This window comes from Rhipicephalus sanguineus, chromosome 6 (assembly GCF_013339695.2).
Source record: "Rhipicephalus sanguineus isolate Rsan-2018 chromosome 6, BIME_Rsan_1.4, whole genome shotgun sequence".
NCBI classification, from domain to species: Eukaryota; Metazoa; Arthropoda; class Arachnida; order Ixodida; family Ixodidae; genus Rhipicephalus; species Rhipicephalus sanguineus.
This window is the reverse complement of record NC_051181.1, coordinates 1,359,198-1,380,915: the sequence shown is the minus strand read 5'-3', so window position 1 is coordinate 1,380,915 and position 21,718 is coordinate 1,359,198. Positions and strand designations below refer to the sequence as shown.

Sequence of the window (21,718 nt, the reverse complement as noted above, 5' to 3'; positions counted from 1 at the left end):
AGCCGGCTGGCGTACTTGCCTAGTGTACAGTGCACACTTCATTGCTGGCACAAACTTGCCTTTGTTGGATTAGACATGCATTCTTTACATAAAGTGTATTTTTTGTCCGATGCTATTCGCGGAGTGGGCTTCTGTGCTATGTACGCCTTGCATGACGCCAATGAATCTGATATTGTCATATCGCGCGGTATCTCACTGACCAGTGACGCGGTTTCTTGTTTAACGCGATATCTTTGTTATTCCTATTGTTATTCGCAGTGTTGTGTTCACCATGCGCCTATCACCTGTGGTTCTCGATGCGCAGAACGTTTGATTGTGTTGCACTGCGCCACGGTGTGAAGCTACACACCTATAAATAGTGTCTGTCACATGTACTACATTCATTCTGACGAAGGCTGGCCCACCAGCCGAAATGTTAATAAAACTACATTTCGTACATGAGTCCTTTTCACTCATCTATTGCACCGCACCCATCGATCTTCATATATATATATATATATATATATATATATATATATATATATATATATATATATATATACATATATAATTCAAAATAAAGTTCTGAAGATCCGGTGCACATGTAGTTCAAGAAATGAAGGAGCACACTTAGGAAAATTGCATATTTTTACTCATTTACGTTCCGGCCGTGGCACGGCCGGAACGTAAATGAGGAAAAATATGCAATTTTCCCAAGTGTGAATGACATAATGCAGCGCTAAAAACACACACACCACAAAGTAAGGAACACAAACCGACGGGACAGGCGCTACTCACAACTTTAATGAAACTACAAGATTGTGGCACATATATACACATCCCAATGCGCAAACGCAACGTCACAACCATAGGGGGCGTATCATATCAAAGATTTGAAAAAATTGTGTTCCGCATTGTAAAGGAAGACTGACGTCTGACTGGCGCAATCATCATTCTTCTCTTTGATGTAGAAAGCCTCGATAAGTTCACGCGCCGTTTTATCATGGCTTCTGCCCAGAATCCTCACATCATTAAATCTTGGCACACAAGAGCAGGTCTTACAATGCGCCGAAAGATGCGCAGTGAAATCCTTCTTTAGAATGTTTGCGTGTTCCCTCATGCGGTCATTAACACATCTGCCCGTTTGTCCCACATAGGACTTCCCACAAGTTAGTGGTATTTCATACAGCACCCCCGTCGCACACCGAGTGTATGGGGTGGCATGCTTGACTTGGCAGCCCATCTTTGAGGCGCCCATGATGCGGGGGCACAGTTCGGCCAGCTTGTTGGGTGCGGAAAAAACCACAGGTACATCGTACCTGTGAGCCACCTTTTTCAAATTGTGGCTCACCTTATACAAGTAAGGCACAACAACCGGCCGTTGGCCGCTCCGCTCACCAGCTGTAGCCGCGTTTTCCCGCGCCCCTGCTTTTAGCTTGCGGTGCAGAGAACCTGCCACAGATGCAATGACCGAATGAGGGAAGCCGGCTTTTGATAGCCGTTCCAATTGGTGAAGAAAGCTGTCCCGCATCTTGTGCTCACAAGACTTTTTGAGCGAGGATCCCAGACACAGTGTGGCAATGGCCCTCTTCACCAGCTTGGAGTGGGCAGACTCGTACGGCAACAGTTCTTTTTTAGCTCTCGGTAAATAGCACCAGCAAACCTGATCCTCTGAAAAGGTTAGTCTCAAATCTAAAAACTGTATGCTATTTCCAATGGGGTTCTCATGGGTAAAAGTGAGGCCTTTACCATTGGCTTTAAAAACATCTAAAACCTTGTCGACTTCGGAAACTTTAAAAGAGCACGCGTGGTTCATCACAATTAAAAAGTCGTCGACATATCTAAAAACCTTTAAAACAGGCGTGCCCATGAAGCAGTTGTCAATGTTCTGATCTACTTCCGATAGGAAAATGTCACAGAGTAAAGGTGCTACGCACGAACCAATACAAATGCCTTCTTTTGAAGATACAAACGGTTGTCAAAGGTGATAAAGGTATTCTTAAGGTAAGTATCAAGTAAAACTAAAAAGCAATCTACACTTATACCCACGGCATTTTGAAACTGAACTTCACCATTATATTCAACACATTTCTTAACCGTAGAGAAGAGAGCATCATGTGGCACAGAGTAAAACAGTTCTTCAATATCTACAGAAAAAGCGTAGCCAATTCTCTGATTATCCTGAAAGAACCGACATATTTCATCGGAGTTACCAACACGAAAAGGATCACGAAGTTTCAGCTGTTTCAAGCACTTCAAGAGGAATCTACTAACATGCAATTGCCAAGTACCGCGTTCACTCACAATAGCTCTCAAAGGAACACTAGGTTTTTGCGTCTTAGCATTGAAAAAAAATTGACAAAGCTCCACAAGCACTCTTATCTATGTTTCTCGCGAGTTGCTGCAAATTATTCCTATCACAAAGATTGAACATGTTCTTCTTCGCTCTTGACATGGTAACTTTAACCGGCGCGAAATTCTTGTGAGCAGCCTGTGATGCTTTTTTAGTAAACAAATCCTGAGGCATTACAACAAAATTGCCCTCTTTGTCAGCCTGTAGAAGGCAAAGATTATTGCCTTTAAAATACCTAGTCAAGCGCCCTAGGGGGGCACTTTTGCTAAGGCAGTCTTGGTTTGCATATTTTTGTAGGCAGTCCATACCTTCTAGAAGGCATCTTTCGCGTTGCTCAGAGTTCGTAGTTCCCGCCAAACGTCTGTTCAGTGCTGCCAGCTCATGCGCGGGTATCCGAGGAGCCACATCGTATTTGGGACCTTTTCCAAGAATCCTTGCGTAGTCGTCGGGAACGGACGCACCTCCCACCACTAGCAAACCATAGTACTGCTGTTATTTCCGTCCTTCTCTTGAGGCTTTCTAAGGTGTCCCAGTAGCTTGACCAGGATGCTATTCCAGGCAGCCTCTGTGGTTTCATGGACGGTGCGCCTAAAGCCTTGTAACTCTCTCGCCGCTATAAAGTGCGGGTGACGAGAGAAGCACAACAGTTTTAGCCAGTCATGACATAGACGAATCTTGCTCCACAATTCGTACCGTAGAATTTTGCACACCCGTTTAACGTGGCTCCAAGTCGGTGTGGTAGTGCCGAAGAAGGCAACCACTTCGTTTGGGACGAAGCCTTTCCTGGTACAAAAGCCGATCTATCTCACCCGACAGGTAGCCTCCACGATGTTGGCGATGAGCGTGAACACATTAGGAAATGTAGAAGACACAGGAGAAGGGAAAGCAGGGCACACTGTATGAGAAATATACTGCAGAAGAACGCGAAAGATGCCTTCTAGAAGGTATGGACTGCCTACAAAAGTATGCAAACAAAGACTGCCTTAGCAAAAGTGCCCCCCTAGGGCGCTTGACTAGGTATTTTAAAGGCAATAATCTTTGCCTTCTACAGGCTGACAAAGAGGGCAATTTTGTTGTAATGCCTAAGGATTTGTTTACTGAAAAAGCATCACAGGCTGTTCACAAGAATTTCGAGCCGGTTAAAGTTACCATGTCAAGAGCGAAGAAGAACATGTTCAATCTTTGTGATAAGAATAATTTGCAGCAACTCGCGAGAAACATAGATGAGTGCTCGTGGGGCTTTGTCAATTTTTTTCAATGCTAAGACGCACGAACCTAGTGTTCCTTTGAGAGCTATTGTGAGTGAACGCGGTACTTGGCAATTGCATGTTAGTAGATTCCTCTTGAAGTGCTTGAAACAGCTGAAAATTCGTGATCTTTTTCGTGTTTGTAACTCCGATGAAATATGTCGGTTCTTTCAGGATAATCAGAGAATTGGCTACGCTTTTTCTGTAGATATTGAAGAACTGTTTTACTCTGTGCCACATGATGCTCTCTTCTCTACGGTTAAGAAATGTGTTGAATATAATGGGGAAGTTCAGTTTCAAAATGCCGTGGCTATAGGTGTAGATTGCTTTTTAGTTTTACTTGATGCTTACCTTGTGAATACCTTTATCACCTTTGACAACCGTTTGTATCTTCAAAAGAAGGGCATTTGTATTTGTAGCAACTTTACTCTGTGACATTTTCCTATCGGAAGTACATCAGAGCATTGACAACTGCCTAGCGTACAGTTTTTAGATTTGAGACTAACTTTTTCAGAGGATCACGTTTGCTGGTGCTATTTACCGAGAGCTAAAAAAGAACTGTTGTCGTACGAGTCTGCCCACTCCAAGCTGGTGAAGAGGGCCATTGCCACACTATGTCTGGGATCCTCGCTCAGAAAGTCTTGTGAGCACAAGATGCGGGACAGCTTTCTTCACCAATTGGAACGGCTATCAAAAGCCGGCTTCCCTCATTTGGTCATTGCATCTGTGGCAGGTTCTCTGCACCGCAAGCTAAAAGCAGGGCGGCTACAGCTGGTGAGCGGAGCGGCCAACGGCCGGTTGTTGTGCCTTACTTGCATAAGGTGAGCCACAATTTGAAAAGGTGGGTCACAGGTACGATGTACCTGTGGTTTTTTCCGCACCCAAGAAGCTGGCCCAACTGTGCCCCCGCATCATGGGCGCCTCAAAGACGGGCTGCCAAGACAAGCATGCCACCCCATACACTCGGTGTGCGACGGGGGTGGTGTACGGAATACCACTAACTTGTGGGAAGTCCTATGTGGGACAAACGGGCAGATGTGTTAATGACCGCATGAGAGAACACGCAAACATTCTAAAGAAGGATTTCACTGCGCATCTTTCGGCGCATTGTAAGACCTGCTCTTGTGTGCCAAGATTTAATGATGTGAGGATTCTGGGCAGAAGCCATGATAAAACGGCGCGTGAACTTCTCGAGGCTTTCTACATCAAAGAGAAGAATGATGATTGCGTCAGTCAGACGTCAGTCCTACTGTACAATGCGGAACACAATTTTTTCAAATCTTTGATATGATACGCCCCCTATGGTTGTGACGTTGCGTTTGCGCATTGGGATGTGTATATATGTGCCACAATCTTGTAGTTTCATTAAAGTTGTGAGTAGCGCCTGTCCCGTCGGTTTGTGTTCCTTACTTTGTGCTGTGTGTGTTTTTAGCGCTGCATTATAATGCCACGCCCGCTTCTGCTTTTATTTTGATGTGTTCGAGTTTGACCAGCAAGGACGGTTATCAACGCTCGACGCTGGCCCCGAAGCAGTGTTCGAGAAGCTTCACGATTCTGGTAGATCGTTTTGTTAAGATTGCGCGCCGCACGCGAATATTCCAGCGTTGTCGAGAGATAACGCCGCCACCAGCGATATTGCTGGAAAGTTCCATAGCACCTGTATAAAAGCCGACGCGCTTGACCGCTTGTCAGTTGATCGACGGACGACGCCCTGTTCGCCGCTATCATTGAACAGCGTGTATTGCTGTAGTTCTAGTTCTGATTTTCCGGCCACAAGTTCGGCCAAATAAACAGTTTCATCCTGCAAACGCCGACTGCTGTCTTCGTCGACGTTACGACCACGTGACATCTGGTGGAGGTGCTGCTTCATGATCCGGACGCCACCGCGGAGCGCTGACCCAAGCCCAAGCCGCGACGAGGACGACGGCAAGGAAATCCCGGATCGTCGAACAAGCCGCAGGCAGAAGGGACTGCAGCCAGAGCACGGGCTCCTTCCCGAAAAACCCAGGCAGCCGCAGATCTCAACATCGACCACAGCGACGATGACCGACTACGTGCAGCCTGCGCCAATCCTTTTTCGCCAGCCCAAGGAGCCGCCAACCTTCCGCGGATCGTCGTTCGAAGACCCGGAAAGCTGGCTCGAAGCCTACGACCGAGTCGCCCTTTTCAATTCCTGGACCAGTGAAGACAAGCTACAGCATGTCTTCTTCGCCTTGGAGGACGCAGCTAGAACGTGGTTCGAGAACCAAGAGCGAACCCTGACAACATGGGACATTTTTCGCAGCAGGTTCCTGGCAACATTCACCAGCGTTGTCCGCAAGGAGAGGGCCGAGGCTCTGCTCGAAACCCGCGTGCAGCTGCCAAACGAAAACGTGGCACTCTTCACAGAAGAAATGACGAGACTGTTCCGCCACGCAGACCCTGAGATGCCCGAGGAGAAGAAAGTTCGCTTCCTCATGCGAGGAATCAAGCAGGAGCTGTTCGCGGGACTAATCAGAAACCCACCCAAGACCATCCAAGAATTCCTCGCGGAGGCAACAACAATCGAGAAGACGCTCGAGATGCGCACTCGGCAGTACAATCGCCGCGCATTCCAAGACAGCGCAGCAGTTCACGCCCTCGGCTCCGACGACTTGCGCGAAACGATACGAGCCATCGTGCGAGAGGAGCTGCGAAAGCTCGCACCTTTTACACAGCCCGAAGTGACGTCGATTGCGGACGTTGTACGCGAGGAAATCCAACAATCACTGGGTGTTCCTCAACCGGCACCGCCGCAGCTGCAAGCAATGAGCTATGCTGCTGCAGCCCGACGCAACGCCCCCCCTCCTCGCCCACGTCAAGACGCCGCGCCGCCCCAGCAGTTCCGCCGCCAGGCGCCACCGCCGCCACCACCGACGTCATACCGCCCGCCAGCCGGTCAGCGATACGCGCCGAGGAAGACCGACGTTTGGCGCGCCCCCGACCATCGTCCACTCTGCTACCACTGCGGAGAAGCCGGCCACACCTACCGCCGCTGCCATTATCGACAGATGGGACTGCGTGGGTTCGCCGTCGACGCGCCGCGTCCACAGCAGGGGGAACGACCACGTGACATCGCCGACTACCTGGCAGGAGCGCAGTGGACCCCCCGAGGGCCTTCCCGATCGCCGTCGCCAGGCCGCTACGCCTCTCCCCAACGCCGACCATACACTGGCCCAACCCGGGGCCGGTCACCTAGCCCGCATCCGGAAAACTAAGGGCAGCAACCGATGGAGGTGCGGTTGCTGTACGACGAAATACCGAAGACCCTCCGCCGCCGACGCCGCCGCCACGACGAAGGCTCCAGGACACGACGCGAACCCCTGACGACGAAACCTCGCAGACCGAAGTAGACCTGTCGACGCAACGTGGAAGCAGCGGAACAAACCGACGTAGCCGTGACCCGACGCCACGATCTAACTGCAACGCAAGACGACGAACTAGCGACCTCGACGTTCTTATCGACGGCCACAGCGTCACAGCCCTCGTCGACACCGGAGCCGACTATTCTGTCATCAGTGGACCGTTCGCCACGAAGCTGAAGAAAGTTAGGACAGCCTGGGAAGGCCCCGAAATCCGGACAGCTGGAGGTCACCTCGTAACCCCGGAGGGAATCTGCACAGCGAGACTCATCATTAACAACCGGATTTATCCCGCGAACTTCGTAATCCTGCCGCGTTGCTCGAGAGATGTCATCCTTGGTATGGACTTCTTAGGCCTTCATGGTGCAATCATCGACCTGAGGTCTAAGTCAATAACACTGTCCACGGAAAAGGCACTACCGCCGCACACTCCGCCAAGAAAGCACGCCTTGAATGTGCTGGAAGACCAGGTCACCATTCCCCCTCGCTCCAGCGTCATCATTTCCGTCGGCACTCAGAAATCAGCAGACCTGGAAGGCGTTGTTGAAGGCGACCAGCACCACTTGATTAACCGCAAGATTTGCGTCGCAAGAGGAGTAGCAGAGCTGCGGGCAGGGAAAGCAACAGTTATGCTCACGAATTTCAGCAACGAGCACAAGCACGTGAGCAAAGGCACGACGGTCGCCTACATCGAAGAAATCGTAGAAGCCAGCAATGCTTTCGGCCTCACCGATTCTCCCGAGCGTACTCCGACGAATAAAGCACCGCAACCAGCTTTCGACATCAATCCCAGCCTTCAGAAGCACAAACAAGAACAGCTCAAAACCCTGCTCTTGCAATACAAGGACTGCTTTTCGTCGTCGTCAAGAATTCGGCAGACTCCCGTGGCAAAACATCGCATCATAACAGAGGAAAGCGCCAGACCACTCCGTCAGAGCCCGTACAGAGTTTCGACGCGAGAACGCGAGGCCGTGAAGAAACAGGTCGACGAAATGCTACGCGACGACATCATCCAGCCGTCGAAGAGTCCGTGGGCATCCCCGGTGGTGCTAGTGAAGAAGAAGGATGGGACTCTACGTTTTTGCGTCGATTATCGTCGCCTGAACAAAGTCACGAAGAAGGACGTGTATCCCCTTCCCCGGATAGACGACACCCTGGATCGATTACACAACGCAAAGTACTTTTCGTCGATGGACCTCAAGACCGGTTACTGGCAAATAGAAGTCGACGAGAGAGACCGAGAAAAGACTGCTTTTATAACACCAGACGGCCTGTTCGAGTTCAAGGTCATGCCCTTTGGTCTTTGCTCGGCACCTGCGACTTTTCAACGGGTTATGGATACAGTACTGGCCGGCTTGAAGTGGCAGACGTGTCTCGTGTACTTGGACGACGTCGTTGTGTTTTCCTCAAACTTCGACGAACACCTTCGGCGCCTTGAAGTTGTACTTCAAGCAATCAAGACCTCCGGACTCACCTTGAAGCCTGAAAAGTGCCGCTTCGCGTACGAGGAGCTCTTGTTCTTGGGTCACGTAATCAGTAAGGATGGTGTTCGCCCGGACCCGCGGAAAACAGCTGCCATCGCCGACTTCCCGACGCCCACCGACAAGAAGGCCGTACGCCGTTTTCTCGGCTTGTGCGCCTATTACAGACGTTTCGTCAAGGAATTTTCACGGATCGCCGAGCCACTGACGCAACTCACGAAGGCCGACGTCGAATTCAGGTGGGAAACGTCGCAAGTTCAAGCATTTCAAGAACTGAAACGACGCCTGCAGACGCCTCCCATACTTGCGCATTTCGACGAATACGCCGATACGGAAATCCACACCGACGCAAGCAGCGTAGGACTCGGCGCCGTCCTTGTGCAAAAGATCGACGGATTCGAAAGGGTCATCAGTTATGCTAGCCGGTCGCTATCAAAGGCAGAAATCAACTACTCTACAACAGAAAAGGAGTGCCTGGCCATCATCTGGGCTACATCGAAGTTTCGCCCCTACCTCTACGGCCGGCCCTTCAAAGTTGTGAGCGACCACCACGCCTTGTGTTGGCTAGCTAACTTGAAGGACCCTTCAGGTCGCCTCGCACGGTGGAGCCTACGACTTCAAGAATTTGACATAACCGTCGTTTACAAGTCCGGAAGAAAACACTCCGACGCTGACTGCCTGTCCCGCGCCCCCGTCGACCCACCGCCGCAGGACGACACGGAGGATGACTGCTTCTTGGGAACCATAAGTGCCGAAGATTTCGCCGAACGACAGCGAGCGGACCCAGAACTCAGGGGCCTTGTGGAATACCTCGAGGGCAGGACCACCGTTGTTCCCAAGGTATTCACGCGAGGACTGACGTCGTTTTTCTTGCGCAACGGTGTTCTCCTTAAGAAAAACTTCTCGCCGCTTCGAGCCGATTCCCTTCTCGTAGTGCCCTCGACATTGCGACCAGAGGTCCTTCAGGCTCTGCATGACGACCCGACGTCTGGACACCTGGGTGTTTCTCGCACTCTCGCAAGAATACAGGAAAAGTACTACTGGCCGCGCCTTGTCGCCGACGTAACTCGCTACGTCAAGACCTGCCGGGACTGTCAGCGACGCAAGACACCGCCGACTAGGCCAGCCGGACTTCTGCAGCCTATCGAGCCACCTCGACGGCCGTTCCAGCAAATCGGGATGGACTTACTGGGGCCGTTCCCGACGTCCAATACCGGAAACAAATGGATCGTCGTAGCTACCGACTACCTCACCCGCTACGCCGAGACAAGGGCCCTACCCAGAGGCAGTGCCGCCGAGGTAGCGAAGTTCTTCGTTGAGAACATCCTCCTGAGTCATGGCGCCCCAGAGGTCCTCATCACCGACAGAGGTACGGCGTTTACTGCTGACCTAACTCAGGCAATACTGAGATACAGCCAAACAAGCCACCGCCGGACCACAGCGTACCACCCACAGTCCAATGGCCTCACCGAGCGGCTAAACAAGACCATCGCCGACATGCTGGCCATGTATGTCGACGTCGAACACAAGACGTGGGATGCCATCCTTCCGTATGTGACCTTCGCATACAACACGGCCATACAAGAAACGACGCAAATGACGCCGTACAAGCTGGTCTACGGAAGGAGCCCGGCAACGACGCTCGACGCAATGCTACCAACCGCCACCGACGAAGACGACCTCGACGTAGCCGCCTATTTGCAACGCGCCGAAGAAGCTCGACAGCTCGCCCGCCTGCGCATCAAGAACCAGCAGAGGGTCGACAGCCGTCACTATAATCTTCGACGACGCCACATGGAGTACCAACCCGGTGACCGTGTGTGGGTCTGGACGCCGATACGCCGACGTGGGCTCAGTGAAAAACTTCTTCGGCGATACTTCGGGCCATACAAGGTGCTTCGACGTCACGGCGCTCTTGACTACGAGGTCGTCCCGGACGGCATTACGAACTCCCAGCGACGCCGCGCACGACCTGAAGTCGTCCATGTCGTGCGCCTTAAGCCGTTTTTTGCGCGTTAGCGACCCTGGAGACTCTACTTTTTTCCTTTGTTATTGTAATTTATTTGTGTATGCACTTGTTTTTTTTCCTTTCCATGTTCTGTTGCAAGCATCGGGACGATGCTTTTTCAGAGGGGGGCAATGCCACGCCCGCTTCTGCTTTTATTTTGATGTGTTCGAGTTTGACCAGCAAGGACGGTTATCAACGCTCGACGCTGGCCCCGAAGCAGTGTTCGAGAAGCTTCACGATTCTGGTAGATCGTTTTGTTAAGATTGCGCGCCGCACGCGAATATTCCAGCGTTGTCGAGAGATAACGCCGCCACCAGCGATATTGCTGGAAAGTTCCATAGCACCTGTATAAAAGCCGACGCGCTTGACCGCTTGTCAGTTGATCGACGGACGACGCCCTGTTCGCCGCTATCATTGAACAGCGTGTATTGCTGTAGTTCTAGTTCTGATTTTCCGGCCACAAGTTCGGCCAAATAAACAGTTTCATCCTGCAAACGCCGACTGCTGTCTTCGTCGACGTTACGACCACGTGACAATATCATTCAGCAAGCACCAACTCGCCCAGCAACACGTTCTTCTTCCTAAGTGTGCTCCTTCATTTCTTCAACTATATATATATTGTGAGGACGAAGATCGCCAAGCATGAAGGCCCATTGCCATCGGCTGGCACACACCGACAATTCGCTTTCTGGCTACGCCCTGCGCGCTGCTGCTACGATCGTCGCTCTGTAGACTCCTCAATAAACCCCTCGTAACAAGTGGTGGAGCTGCGGGGTAACCAAATCTGGAACTACGCTACGGGAAACTCAAGCCCGCCTCTACAATGACGGAAGTGGGACCAATGCAGCAACAACTCGGTGCCACGGTGACTACCGTGCTCTGCCCTGGCCCGTTCCTTCAACGCGACCCACCAATCTTCAGCGGTGCAGAAGAGCAAGATGTGGAAGACTGGCTCACTGAATACGAACGAGTGAGCGTGATAAACCGCTGGGACCAACGCAGGAAAGCTCAACTACCTGTCATTTTACTTGAGCGGTGTCGCCAGCGTGTGGCATCGAAGCTACCAACGTGACCTCCCGACATGGGCTGCCTTCAAAACTCACGTGACGGAGGCATTCGGGCGCCCCGCCGTTCGCAAGCCTCTCGCTGAGCAACGTTTGCGTGCTCGTGCGCAGCAGAGCGGTGAGAATTTCACAAGCTACATAGAAGACGTTCTAGACCTATGTACAACGATACGAGAAACAGCGCGACACACGGGACAGTGAAAGAGACGGACCAAGCGCTGTGGTCCGTCTCTTGTAACCGCGTTGATGTAGCAATGACCGATGCCGAGGAGATTAGGCATATCTTGAAAGGAATCGCAGATGCCTTTCAGATGCTGCTGGCGAGGCACCCATCAACAGTCTGTGACCTAGTCAGCCTCTGCCAAAGCTTCGATGAAGTGCGCAAACAACGTGCAGCCACCCGCCAATCTCTACCGCCCGCGACTTCAATGTCCGGCTTGGCTGTTGCTCCCGATCACACGTCCCTGCTGCAACAGATTAAGGATTTCGTTCGAGAAGAAGTCGCTTGTCAGCTTTCGCTGATGCCGCTTATTCACGGCCAGTCGAGTTCTCCATTGACGTCCGCTCTCTAGAACATCATCCGGGATCAGGTAGCCGATCATGTTCCACCTTCTCTCCTTCAGGCTCCAACTGCTGCTCCTCTGACGTACGCTGAAGCCGCTTCGAGGCCTGTGCTGCAATGTTACGGCCCACGTCGCCCACATATGCGCCCGCTGTATCTCCACCCGCCCGACCAGCAGTCCAGTACGCACGAGCTGAAGATCCTTGGCGCACAGAAGACAATTGTCCTATCTGTTTTCATTGTGGTTTTCCTGGGCATGTGGCACGTTATTGTCGCTTTCGTGTACCGAACGTCTCCAACAATATGCGTCCACCATGGGTCACGTATGCGCCACGCCAGCCCCGCCGTAGTTATTCGGACGACCACGAATCTGCTCCTGTCGCTGAGGCACCATTCTCCTCCCGCCGTTCGCCTTCTCCTCACCGCCATTCCCTTTCACCCATGCAAGGATAGTGGAGCCCTCTGCGCCAGGAAAACTAACTAGCGCAGTTCAGGAGACAAAAACTGCGGTGCCAGCGAAATGTCTAAGGCCTCAAATTTCCCCGAAGAACGTTATTGATGTCGCCATAGAAGGAATACGGACGCTAGCCCTCGTCGACACTGGCGCTGCTCTTTGAGCAATTGATGCCCGCATTTGCCGCCGAATCGGAAAAGTGACGACACCACTTTCTGGACTCTCTCTTCGTACCGCCAACGCACAGCACGTCGAGCCGTTCGGCGCCTGCACAGCCCGTGTCGTCATAGAGAATGTCGTCTATGTCATCGAATTCATCGTGTTGCCATCATGTTCCCACGACGTGATATTAGGCTGGGATTTTCTTTCTACGCATCACGCGATCATCAATTGTGCCCGCGCCGAAATCGACTTGTTTCCGTTTTCACCAGATATTATCAATGGCCACACAGACTCTTGTTGTGAAATCGCAGTTTCCAAAGACACCGTTATACCGGCCTGGTCTACTGCTCTTGTCAGCATCTCTTGTACTTCTATCAACGACGACACCTTGCTTTTCGCACCCTCTGACCTTCTACTTCGCCGCCGATCACTACCACTGCCGTTTGCCGTCGTTCAGTTCAATTCTGGCACCTCTGTGATGTACGTGTCAAACCCAACGTCCGCACCAGTCACTTTGCGCCACCATGAAAGCCTAGGTAGAGCCGAACCACTGCCATCTTCTTCAATTTTCGACATCATGGAAGACTCCGCTGACCTGGCCATCCTCGAGACCTCGCCTCCTCAGTCACTGCCGCGGTCTTTCACACCAACTATTGCAAGCGACCTTACGACGACGCAGCGCGACCACCTTCTTTGCTTGCTCGAAGGTTTCTCATCCTCGTTTGACTCCCACGCAACGTCGCTTGGCCGCACGACGGCTGTGTCGCGCACCATCGATACTGGAAGCCATGCGCCCATTCGACAGCGTCCTTACCGAGTAACGGTGAGCGAAGGGCACGTTATCGATGAGCAGGTGAAAGACATGCTCCAACGTGGTGTCATTCAACCTTCCAACAGTCCCTGGGCCTCGCCAGTCGTCCTGGTTTGGAAAAAAGACGGTATCATACGATTTTGCGTCGATTATCGACGGCTTAACAAGATTACCCGAAAGGATGTGTATCCGTTACCCCGTATTGATGACGCCCTGGACTGTTTGCAGTGTGCGGAGTTCTTTTCTTCCTTGGATCTCCGCTCTGGCTACTGGCAAGTGCCAATGGCTGACGCTGACTGTTCGAAAACGGCGTTCGTAATGGGGCATAGCGCTAACACACACGGACGAGGAAGAGACAACAGGACAGGCGCTTCTTCCTCGTCCGTGTGTGTTAGCGCTATGCACCATTCTGAAGCATATAACCAACTAGCCCAAAAATCCACGTTGGCGTTCGTAACACCGGACGGATTGTACGAATTCACTGTAATGCCGTTCGGTCTCTGCAACGCGCCCGCGACCTTTGAACGCATGATGGACGGCATCCTGCGCGGCCTGAAGTGGCGCACTTGTCTCTGCTATTTTGATGTCATTGTCGTCTTTTCCCCAGATTTTTCGACTCATCTGCACCGTTTACATCAAGTTTTGACCTGTCTCCAGTATGCTGGCCTGCAGCTTATCTTGAAAAGGTGCCAGTTTGCGGCTCGAAAACTCACTATATTGCCACGTTGTCTCCAAAGAAGGCATTCTCCCCGACCCTGCTAAACTCTGGGCCGTATCCGATTTCCCAAAGCTCACTACCCTGAAAGCACTTCGCAGCTTTATTGGCCTATGCTCGTATTTTCGACGCTTCGTTCGCAATTTCGCTAATGTCATCGCACCCCTGAATGCACTTCTCCACGGCGACAATGAACTGTCTACCTGGTCGGAAGCCTGTGATCACGCGTTTACGACTCTTCGCCGCCTGCTTACATCTCCGCCAATCTTGCGCCACTTCGATCCCAGCGCACGGACAGAAATTCACACTGATGCCAGTTGTGTTGGCCTTGGTGCTGTGCTCGCACGACTTAAGGACGCCAACACCGAATACGTGGTCGCCTATGCCAGTCGTGCGCTCACGAAACCTGAGACCAATTACTCCGTCACTGAAAAAGAGTGCTTGGCTATCATATGGTCTCTTCAGAAATTCCGCCGCTATCTTTACGGTCGTCCTTTTGACGTCGTAACGGACCACCACGCTCTTTGCTGGTTGTCGAGCCTGAAGGATCCGTCAGGCCGCCTCGCTCGTTGGGCTCTCCGAATCCAGGACTACGACATCCGCGTCGTCTATCGCTCTGGCCGCCGACACTCTGACACTGACGCCCTTTCTCGTTTTCCCCTCATCTCAGACGACAGCACTTCTACTCGCGATCAAGATATGTCGCCGCTTGACATCTTGGACATGGCCTCAGAACAACGAAACGACCCATGGATGGCCACCATTTTGAACTTTTTGTCAAGCCCTCCGACAGCGTCGGCACCTCGCGCACTGCGACCGACGCCAGGCACAGCATTTTGCTATCCGCGACGGACTTTTATACCGCCGCAACAACCACAACGACGGCCGCACATGGTTACTAGTCGTACTCCGTAATCTTCGTCAAGAATTGCGCTCCGCTTTCCACAATGACCCACAATGTGGTCACGGTGGAGTAAAGACGTACATGCGGCTCAGTCGACGATATTATTGGCGGGGCATGTACAACTTCGTCTGCAAGTACGTCCGCTCTTGCATCCCCTGCCAACGACGCAAACCAGTCTTCGACCTCTCCACAGCACCTTTCCAGCCACTCCCATGCCCACCCCTCCCGTTTGACCGCGTCGGCATCATTTATACGGGCCCCTTCCATGCACTGGTGCTGGAAACCGATGGATTGTCGTTGCCGTAGTTCATTTGACAAGGTATGCTGAAACCGCCGCATTGCCAGCTGCAACAGCAAAAGACGTTGCCTCGTTTATTCTACACAACTTCATTCTTCGCGATGGCGCACCTCGTGAACTCCTGAGTGATTGGGGACGTGTAATCCTCTCGGACCTGCTACAATCCCTCCTATCTGAATGCCAAATTATTCACCGCACTACTAGCGCTTATCACCCACAGACCAATGGCTTAACTGAACGATTTAACCGGACCCTTGGTGACATGTTGTCTATGTACGTTGCCTCAGACCACTGCAATTGGGATGTTGTACTTCCGTTTGTCACATACGCGCACAACACCGCCTGCCAAGCCACTACCTGATTTTCACCATTCTTTTTGCTTTATGGCCGCGAGCCCTCCAGCACGATTGATACAATTCTCCTGTATCACCCAGACCCTGCCGACTGCCAACCTGTGTCTGAGCTCGCCCAGCACGCTGAGAGATGCCGATAACAGCACGCTGAGAGATGCCCGATCTTTCGCCTATGATGAACAGTGTCGCCAAAAACTGCGCCATGACTCCAAGCCACCTCCAGACCCTTTTCCTATCGACTCCCTCGTGTGGATTTGGGTGCCTCCAGTTGCTGCTCCCGGCCTTTCATCTAAGCTCCTTCCAAAGTACCACGGACTCTACCGCGTGGATGCGCAAACCTCCCCTGTCAATTATGTGGTCGAACCCGTTACGCCATCTTCCGATCTCCGTCGTCGCGGGCGAGAGACAGTCCACACTGACCGCCTCGACGCATATTATGATCCTCTGACTTCTATCTAGGTCGCCAGGATGGCTACCTCTCCTTACCGGGGGTGATTGTGAGGAAGAAGATCGGCAAGCATGAAGGCCCATCGCCATCGGCTGGCACACACCGACAATTCGCTCTCTGGCTACGCCCTGCGCGCTGCTGCTACGATCGTCGCTCTGTAGAATCTTCAATAAACCTCCCGTAACAATATATATATATATATATATATATATATATATATATATATATATATATATATATATATATATATATATCAGATTTTTTGAACGTCATTCACGCTGGACTCGACGTATTATGTGCAAGGAAGGGGCGACGAAACTTTCTTGAAAGAAGATTAACTCAGCGTTTTCAGCTGGTGGACCAGCCTTCGTCAGAGTAATGCGAGAACATTTGATACATAGGTTTAAAAGCACTCTTCGAAAACAAGTCAGCGCCAAATGCACTGATTAGCACAGCAATGCGCATCACATATTATCACGTGTTTCAAGAGCAGAAAGAACGCGAATACAGACAGTGAGATACACAGATCGAATCTCTCCGATAACTATGACGTGGTACCGTGATTATGCGTAGTTAGAAGATGTACATATGCACAAGTGTAATGACAAGGCATGACAGTATAAGTACAACCTCAGTGTAGCGAGGGTGTTAAATGAGCGTACAATGCAAGCCATTGCAATAAATAATTGAAAACAAAAATTTTAAACGAGAAAAAAAGAGCCAGAAGGCGCGATACAGGCGCTACACTGTGCAACAAGCGCATCTTCATTCTTAATCTAGCGCTAAACAAGTTAGTTTTCCTTTGCTTTCGTCAGGGGTACAACAGACGAAATAGGATTTGGAGCAATTTTTGTAGCAGCAAAATATTGCTTTTGGAGCACAAAAATCCAAATTTGGAGCAAGTTTCGAAAAAACACTTGAATTTTCAGCAGGAAATCCCAAATTTGGAACAGTATAAAAAAGAAGGCGTACTTTTAGAAAACAGAAATACGTCCAAACCATTAAAAATCAGCTAATTCGTGCGCAGTGCACGTGAACACTGCGATTTCAATAAAAGCATTGTGTTGAGCCACCCTACAATGCGAATAGTAAATAAGTCAACATTAGCATTTGCAGGGCCTGTAAAATAATTCGACCGACACTGCAAATGCTAATGTGGACCTGCGAACCTGGCAACCTCGAAATTCGGGAGTTGCGTAAAGCAGGAGCAAGTGGGGGAGGCGGAAAAATAAAACTGGCGTACGTTTTTATCTATTTCTTTCTCAAGGCCGCAGAAACGCCATACACAGCAGCTTCAAGTGATTGCCAATAATTTTTAGACGTCAGCGATCATACTAGCACTCGTAATTACACAACGCGCGCACGAATGAGTAATTAAAGAACAAAATATGCTGTGTCCCTGGCAGCTATGACTAATAGCCCCTTCTAAATCTCAATACGTTTTTCTGCAAGACACCAGTGTACTGCAGGAAAAGTAGCTTAAAAAGCGTTCTGCACGCAATAAAACAAGGATCAGGAAATTTAGGAACCACTCTCATTTTACAAGCGAAAGCTGTTATGAGATCATTTCACCGGCCGTTTTTGGCGCCGTAGTTGTCCGCCGCCGCCGCCGCCGCCGGTGTCCGTAACCACTATCGCTCGAAATAAGAAAAAAAAATTCCAGGATGGAACGAGGTTTGAACCTGGGCCCTCTGCGTGGGAGCCCAGTATTCAACCTCTGAGCCATGCCGGTGCTTGAAACTGCCTTCCAAAAAGACCCTATACAGTCTTCATGTCGGGAAGGAACCACATTAACATATGTAATGTAGCGTAGTAGAAAAGTAAAATAACAACCAAGTGTCACACAATGCGAATTCTGTAACCAGGCGTCACACAATGCGAATTGCGCAACGAGTGAGTTGTTGAATGCTTCCAACCCATTACAAAGGGCTCTTCCATAATTCTTCATCGTCATTAGCCACAGCATCAAGAAAGTGCACATAATGTCTTACAGGTGTTTAGCAGATACTACGGTTCTGCGCAGAATGACGAAAAATTGCGTAGTGGCTGCTTCCTTCCTTCACAAAAATTATGATTTATAGCGTAGTGGGTTCCGCGCAAGTGCACTTCTATTGGTTGCCAAGGAAGCCCATAAGGCTGCCATGATCCATTTCCTCAGGGTCTCAATAAAGTTAATTTCCTTTCTCTATCTCTTTCTCACGTTAAGTGGTGGGAGAATGAAATAACGACCGGGCGTCACACAATGCGAAGTACGTAACTAGTGGATCATTTAAAGCTTCCAACCCATTACAAAAGGCTCAGTCATAATTCTTCATCGTCATCAGTCGTCGCATCAAGAAACTGCACATAATGCCTTAAAGATGGTACCTCGCTTCTCTGCAGAATGACGAGTAATGTCGTGGTGGGTGCTTCCAACTTCACAAAAATTATCGCTTGTGGCGTAGTGGGTACGTTGCTAGTGTAGTTGTATTAGTAGCCAAAAGAGAGTTTATAACGGGCTCCAGAAATGTTGCTTTTCGAGCTTTCACTGTGACTGTGCTGCGCTTTCCGCGCAGGCCTGGCGTTTTTTATTGCGATAGCAATTATATGAACATAGATCTTGACGGGTTTTTACCGTCATGTCCCGTATAAAGTCCGAATTGGCAGCATTCCCCCGCACATAGCATGCGAGAACACCACTCCGCTCGGGAAGCCTGCCGTCGAAGCAGAGAGAAAACGCCCCGCCCGTCTTGAACGAGCATGAAAAGACGCAAGGAGTGGGGGGCTGTCGCTCGAGCAGTAACTTTGAACTTTGATTATAAGGGCGCGGTCGCGATCGCTGGCGCGCGCGCTATCTCGGCAGCCGTCAGCGGGCGCCTCATATATCCTGCTACGTGCTGCGCTCTCAGTGCGAAGACACTGTGCACAACGAGCATCTTTCCCTGGAGCGGCCGCATTCTCTTACACCAATGTTTTGAGAGTTACACAAGATCGAATACAAAAGAGTTTGCTGCCAGCCTCACTTCGTATAACATTACAAATTTTTGGTATTGCATATATTGCTTAGTCCTTGCGGCGAAACTGACTTTTTTTCTTTTCTTTCGCTGGGGGGTTAGGGCTAGGGTCTGCGCGTCTGTATTGAATTATGATGATGCCCACATTGCTGATGACCAACGCGGCCTCCATTTCTCGATAAAATTTCCGCAACTGAGAACATTTTGAAGCTGGTCGGGCATTTTGGTGCAGCGTGGCGCAATTTCAACAAATTTCAAGGTTTTGGCTCAGCTTCGCACAAAAATACGGAATTGTATCAAATTGGCGCAGCTGTTGCATCACTATTTCGTTGATTGCAGAGGAGAGAGTTAATTTTATGAATCAGGAACGATTCAGGAAGGAACGATTCAGGATCCAGATTCTAGTATCATCACTTTGAGGTTCTTAAATGAGTGATCCGGCATGTTGACATGTTTTGATAGTGGAAGGTTTAGTTGGGATTTGGCATGCGATCTGTGATTGTTGAACTGGATTCTGAATGGTGTTTGCGTATGCCCTATGTATTGCATGTGGCAGGTGCCGCACTCAAGGAGGTACATCACGTTAGATGAATCACAATTGAAACTGCCTCTAGGTGTAAATATGAATTGGTTTTATGTACATGTGATAACCGGGTAGTCCTGGGCCATGCCGGTCACCGGACCGAATCACACACACACGTACGTTGGCGGGTTAAACACATGACTGGCTGGTCATGTGCGCCATATTTATTTCTTTGCAACATCGACGCCCCCGGGCGCCGGAACGGCAAACTAATCTTATCACATCCCTCCCCCCTTTATTAATGGATGCAAGCAATTTGTTCAAGGTGAGTAGCGCGATACTGGTCGTCGTCGAATTCTGGTACTTCGACGCAGGGAAGGAGTACTGGGTGTTGTGACAGCAAGTTCCGTTTCTCTCGCCACGTCTTCCCTGGGATCTTGCCTAGACTCGGTGTCGTGAAGGCGATCCGGAGTTAGATGCCTCTGACCCACGTCCAAGCTTGGAGCCAGACCTGTAGCTACTGGGCTGCCCGACTCTTGGTTGTCTGCACTTAGTTCCTCAGGCGGCTGGCGGATGTGATCCAGATGTCGAGTTAAACGCCGTCCGTCCTCCAGTAGAACATCCATGGACGAAGTGCGTTGTTCGGCGACGACTGCAGGGAGCCACGTAGGACCTGGGCGGAAGTTCCTTGCGAACACCTGGTCACCAGGGTGACCCAAAACCCTGAGTCTTGTTCCTTGGTCGCATCTGATTTTCTGCTTAAGTTGCTTCTGTAGCACCTTAGTCCTGAGGTCTGAGTGTAGCAGGTCCAACGCAGTACTCAGCTTCCGCCCCAACAACAGCTCCGACGGACAGCAACCCGTGACCTCGTGAGGCGTTGACCTGTAAGTCAGGTGCATACGAGCAATTTGAGTGCGAATATCTCCAGGGCCAGCCTTCCGCAACTTGTTTTTGACCGTCTGCACTGCCCGCTCTGCAGCACCGTTAGACGCTGGATGATACAGCGGCACCAGCATTCGCCTCACCCCGTTTTTCTTGAGGAATGTGGAGTAGACCTCACTGGTAAATGCTGGCCCATTATCCGACACGACCACATCTGGAAGGCCTTGGTTTGCGAACATAATTAGCATGCAGGAAATAGTTGCTTCAGCCGAGGGTGCCGAGACCGGGAACACTTCAATCCACTTTGAGAGCGCATCGACTGCGATAAAAAAATAGGTGTTCCTGTAAGGACCTGCATTGTCCACATGCAGCCGTGACCACGGTTTCTCCGGGAACGGCCAGGGCATGACAGGCGCTGGTCGTGACACTCTTTGATGCTCCTGGCACATACGGCTGCTTTGAATGGTTATCGCTATGTCGTTATCCAAGCTAGGCCACCACACATGGCTACGCGCAACTGCCTTCATTTTGGACAATCCTGGATGACTCTCATGCAGCAACTGGAGGACTTCCCTTTGTAAAGATTTTGGAACAATGACTCTCTTGCCCCACAATAGACACTCATGCACACTCATCTCAAGAAAGCGCGTCTCGTAGGGTCTTCCCTCTGACCCTAGGTTTATCTGGCAGCCTGACCACAATGCTGCTCTTACTTGCGGCAGCACCGGGTCTCTGGAGGTAGCTGCAGCAACATGTTACGACAGCACCCCTGGGTATGCTTCTTCCAGCATTGAGACTTCGGCAGGGCAGTCAACAACAAATTCGGGAGTTGGCAGAGGTAGCCGGCTTAACCCATCGGCATGTGCAATTTGTGAACCCGGCCTATACTTCAGGTCGTAACTGTACCCCGACAGCAGCAAGGCCCACCTTAGCACTCTCGGAGAACAGGATTCGGGAACTGGTTTGTCTGCTGCGAGCAGGCCGAGCAGCGGTTTGTGATCTGTGACGGCCTCGAAATGCCGGCCCTATAAGTACTGCCTGAACTTTGTAACGCCAAATACAAGGCTCAATGCCTCCTTATCTAATTGGCTGTAGTTTTTC

The 21,718-nt window shown here is 50.8% G+C and overlaps 2 protein-coding genes across 2 annotated transcripts in view; one reads left to right on the top strand and one right to left on the bottom strand.

Moving 5' to 3' along the window:
- The window catches only part of LOC125758759 (uncharacterized), a 98,373-nt gene extending 82,309 nt beyond the window's left edge, over positions 1–16,064 (top strand). The window contains exons 2-3 of the mRNA XM_049416423.1: positions 5,867–6,037; positions 16,040–16,064. Of these exons, the coding sequence (XP_049272380.1) occupies positions 5,867–6,037; positions 16,040–16,064 (196 nt within the window). The remainder of the gene's footprint in view (positions 1–5,866; positions 6,038–16,039) is intronic.
- A 3,991-nt stretch (positions 16,065–20,055) lies between these two features.
- On the bottom strand, positions 20,056–20,856 carry LOC119395560 (uncharacterized protein K02A2.6-like). Its single transcript, XM_037662535.1, has one exon. The coding sequence runs from the start codon at positions 20,854–20,856 to the stop codon at positions 20,056–20,058; it is 801 nt and encodes a 266-aa protein (XP_037518463.1).
- Between the last annotated feature and the right edge of the window lie 862 nt (positions 20,857–21,718).

Excerpts from the sequence above, each read along its gene's own strand:
- LOC119395560 (XM_037662535.1), bottom strand. The coding sequence starts at position 20,856 with ATGTTCGCAAACCAAGGCCTTCCAGATGTGGTCGTGTCGGATAATGGG.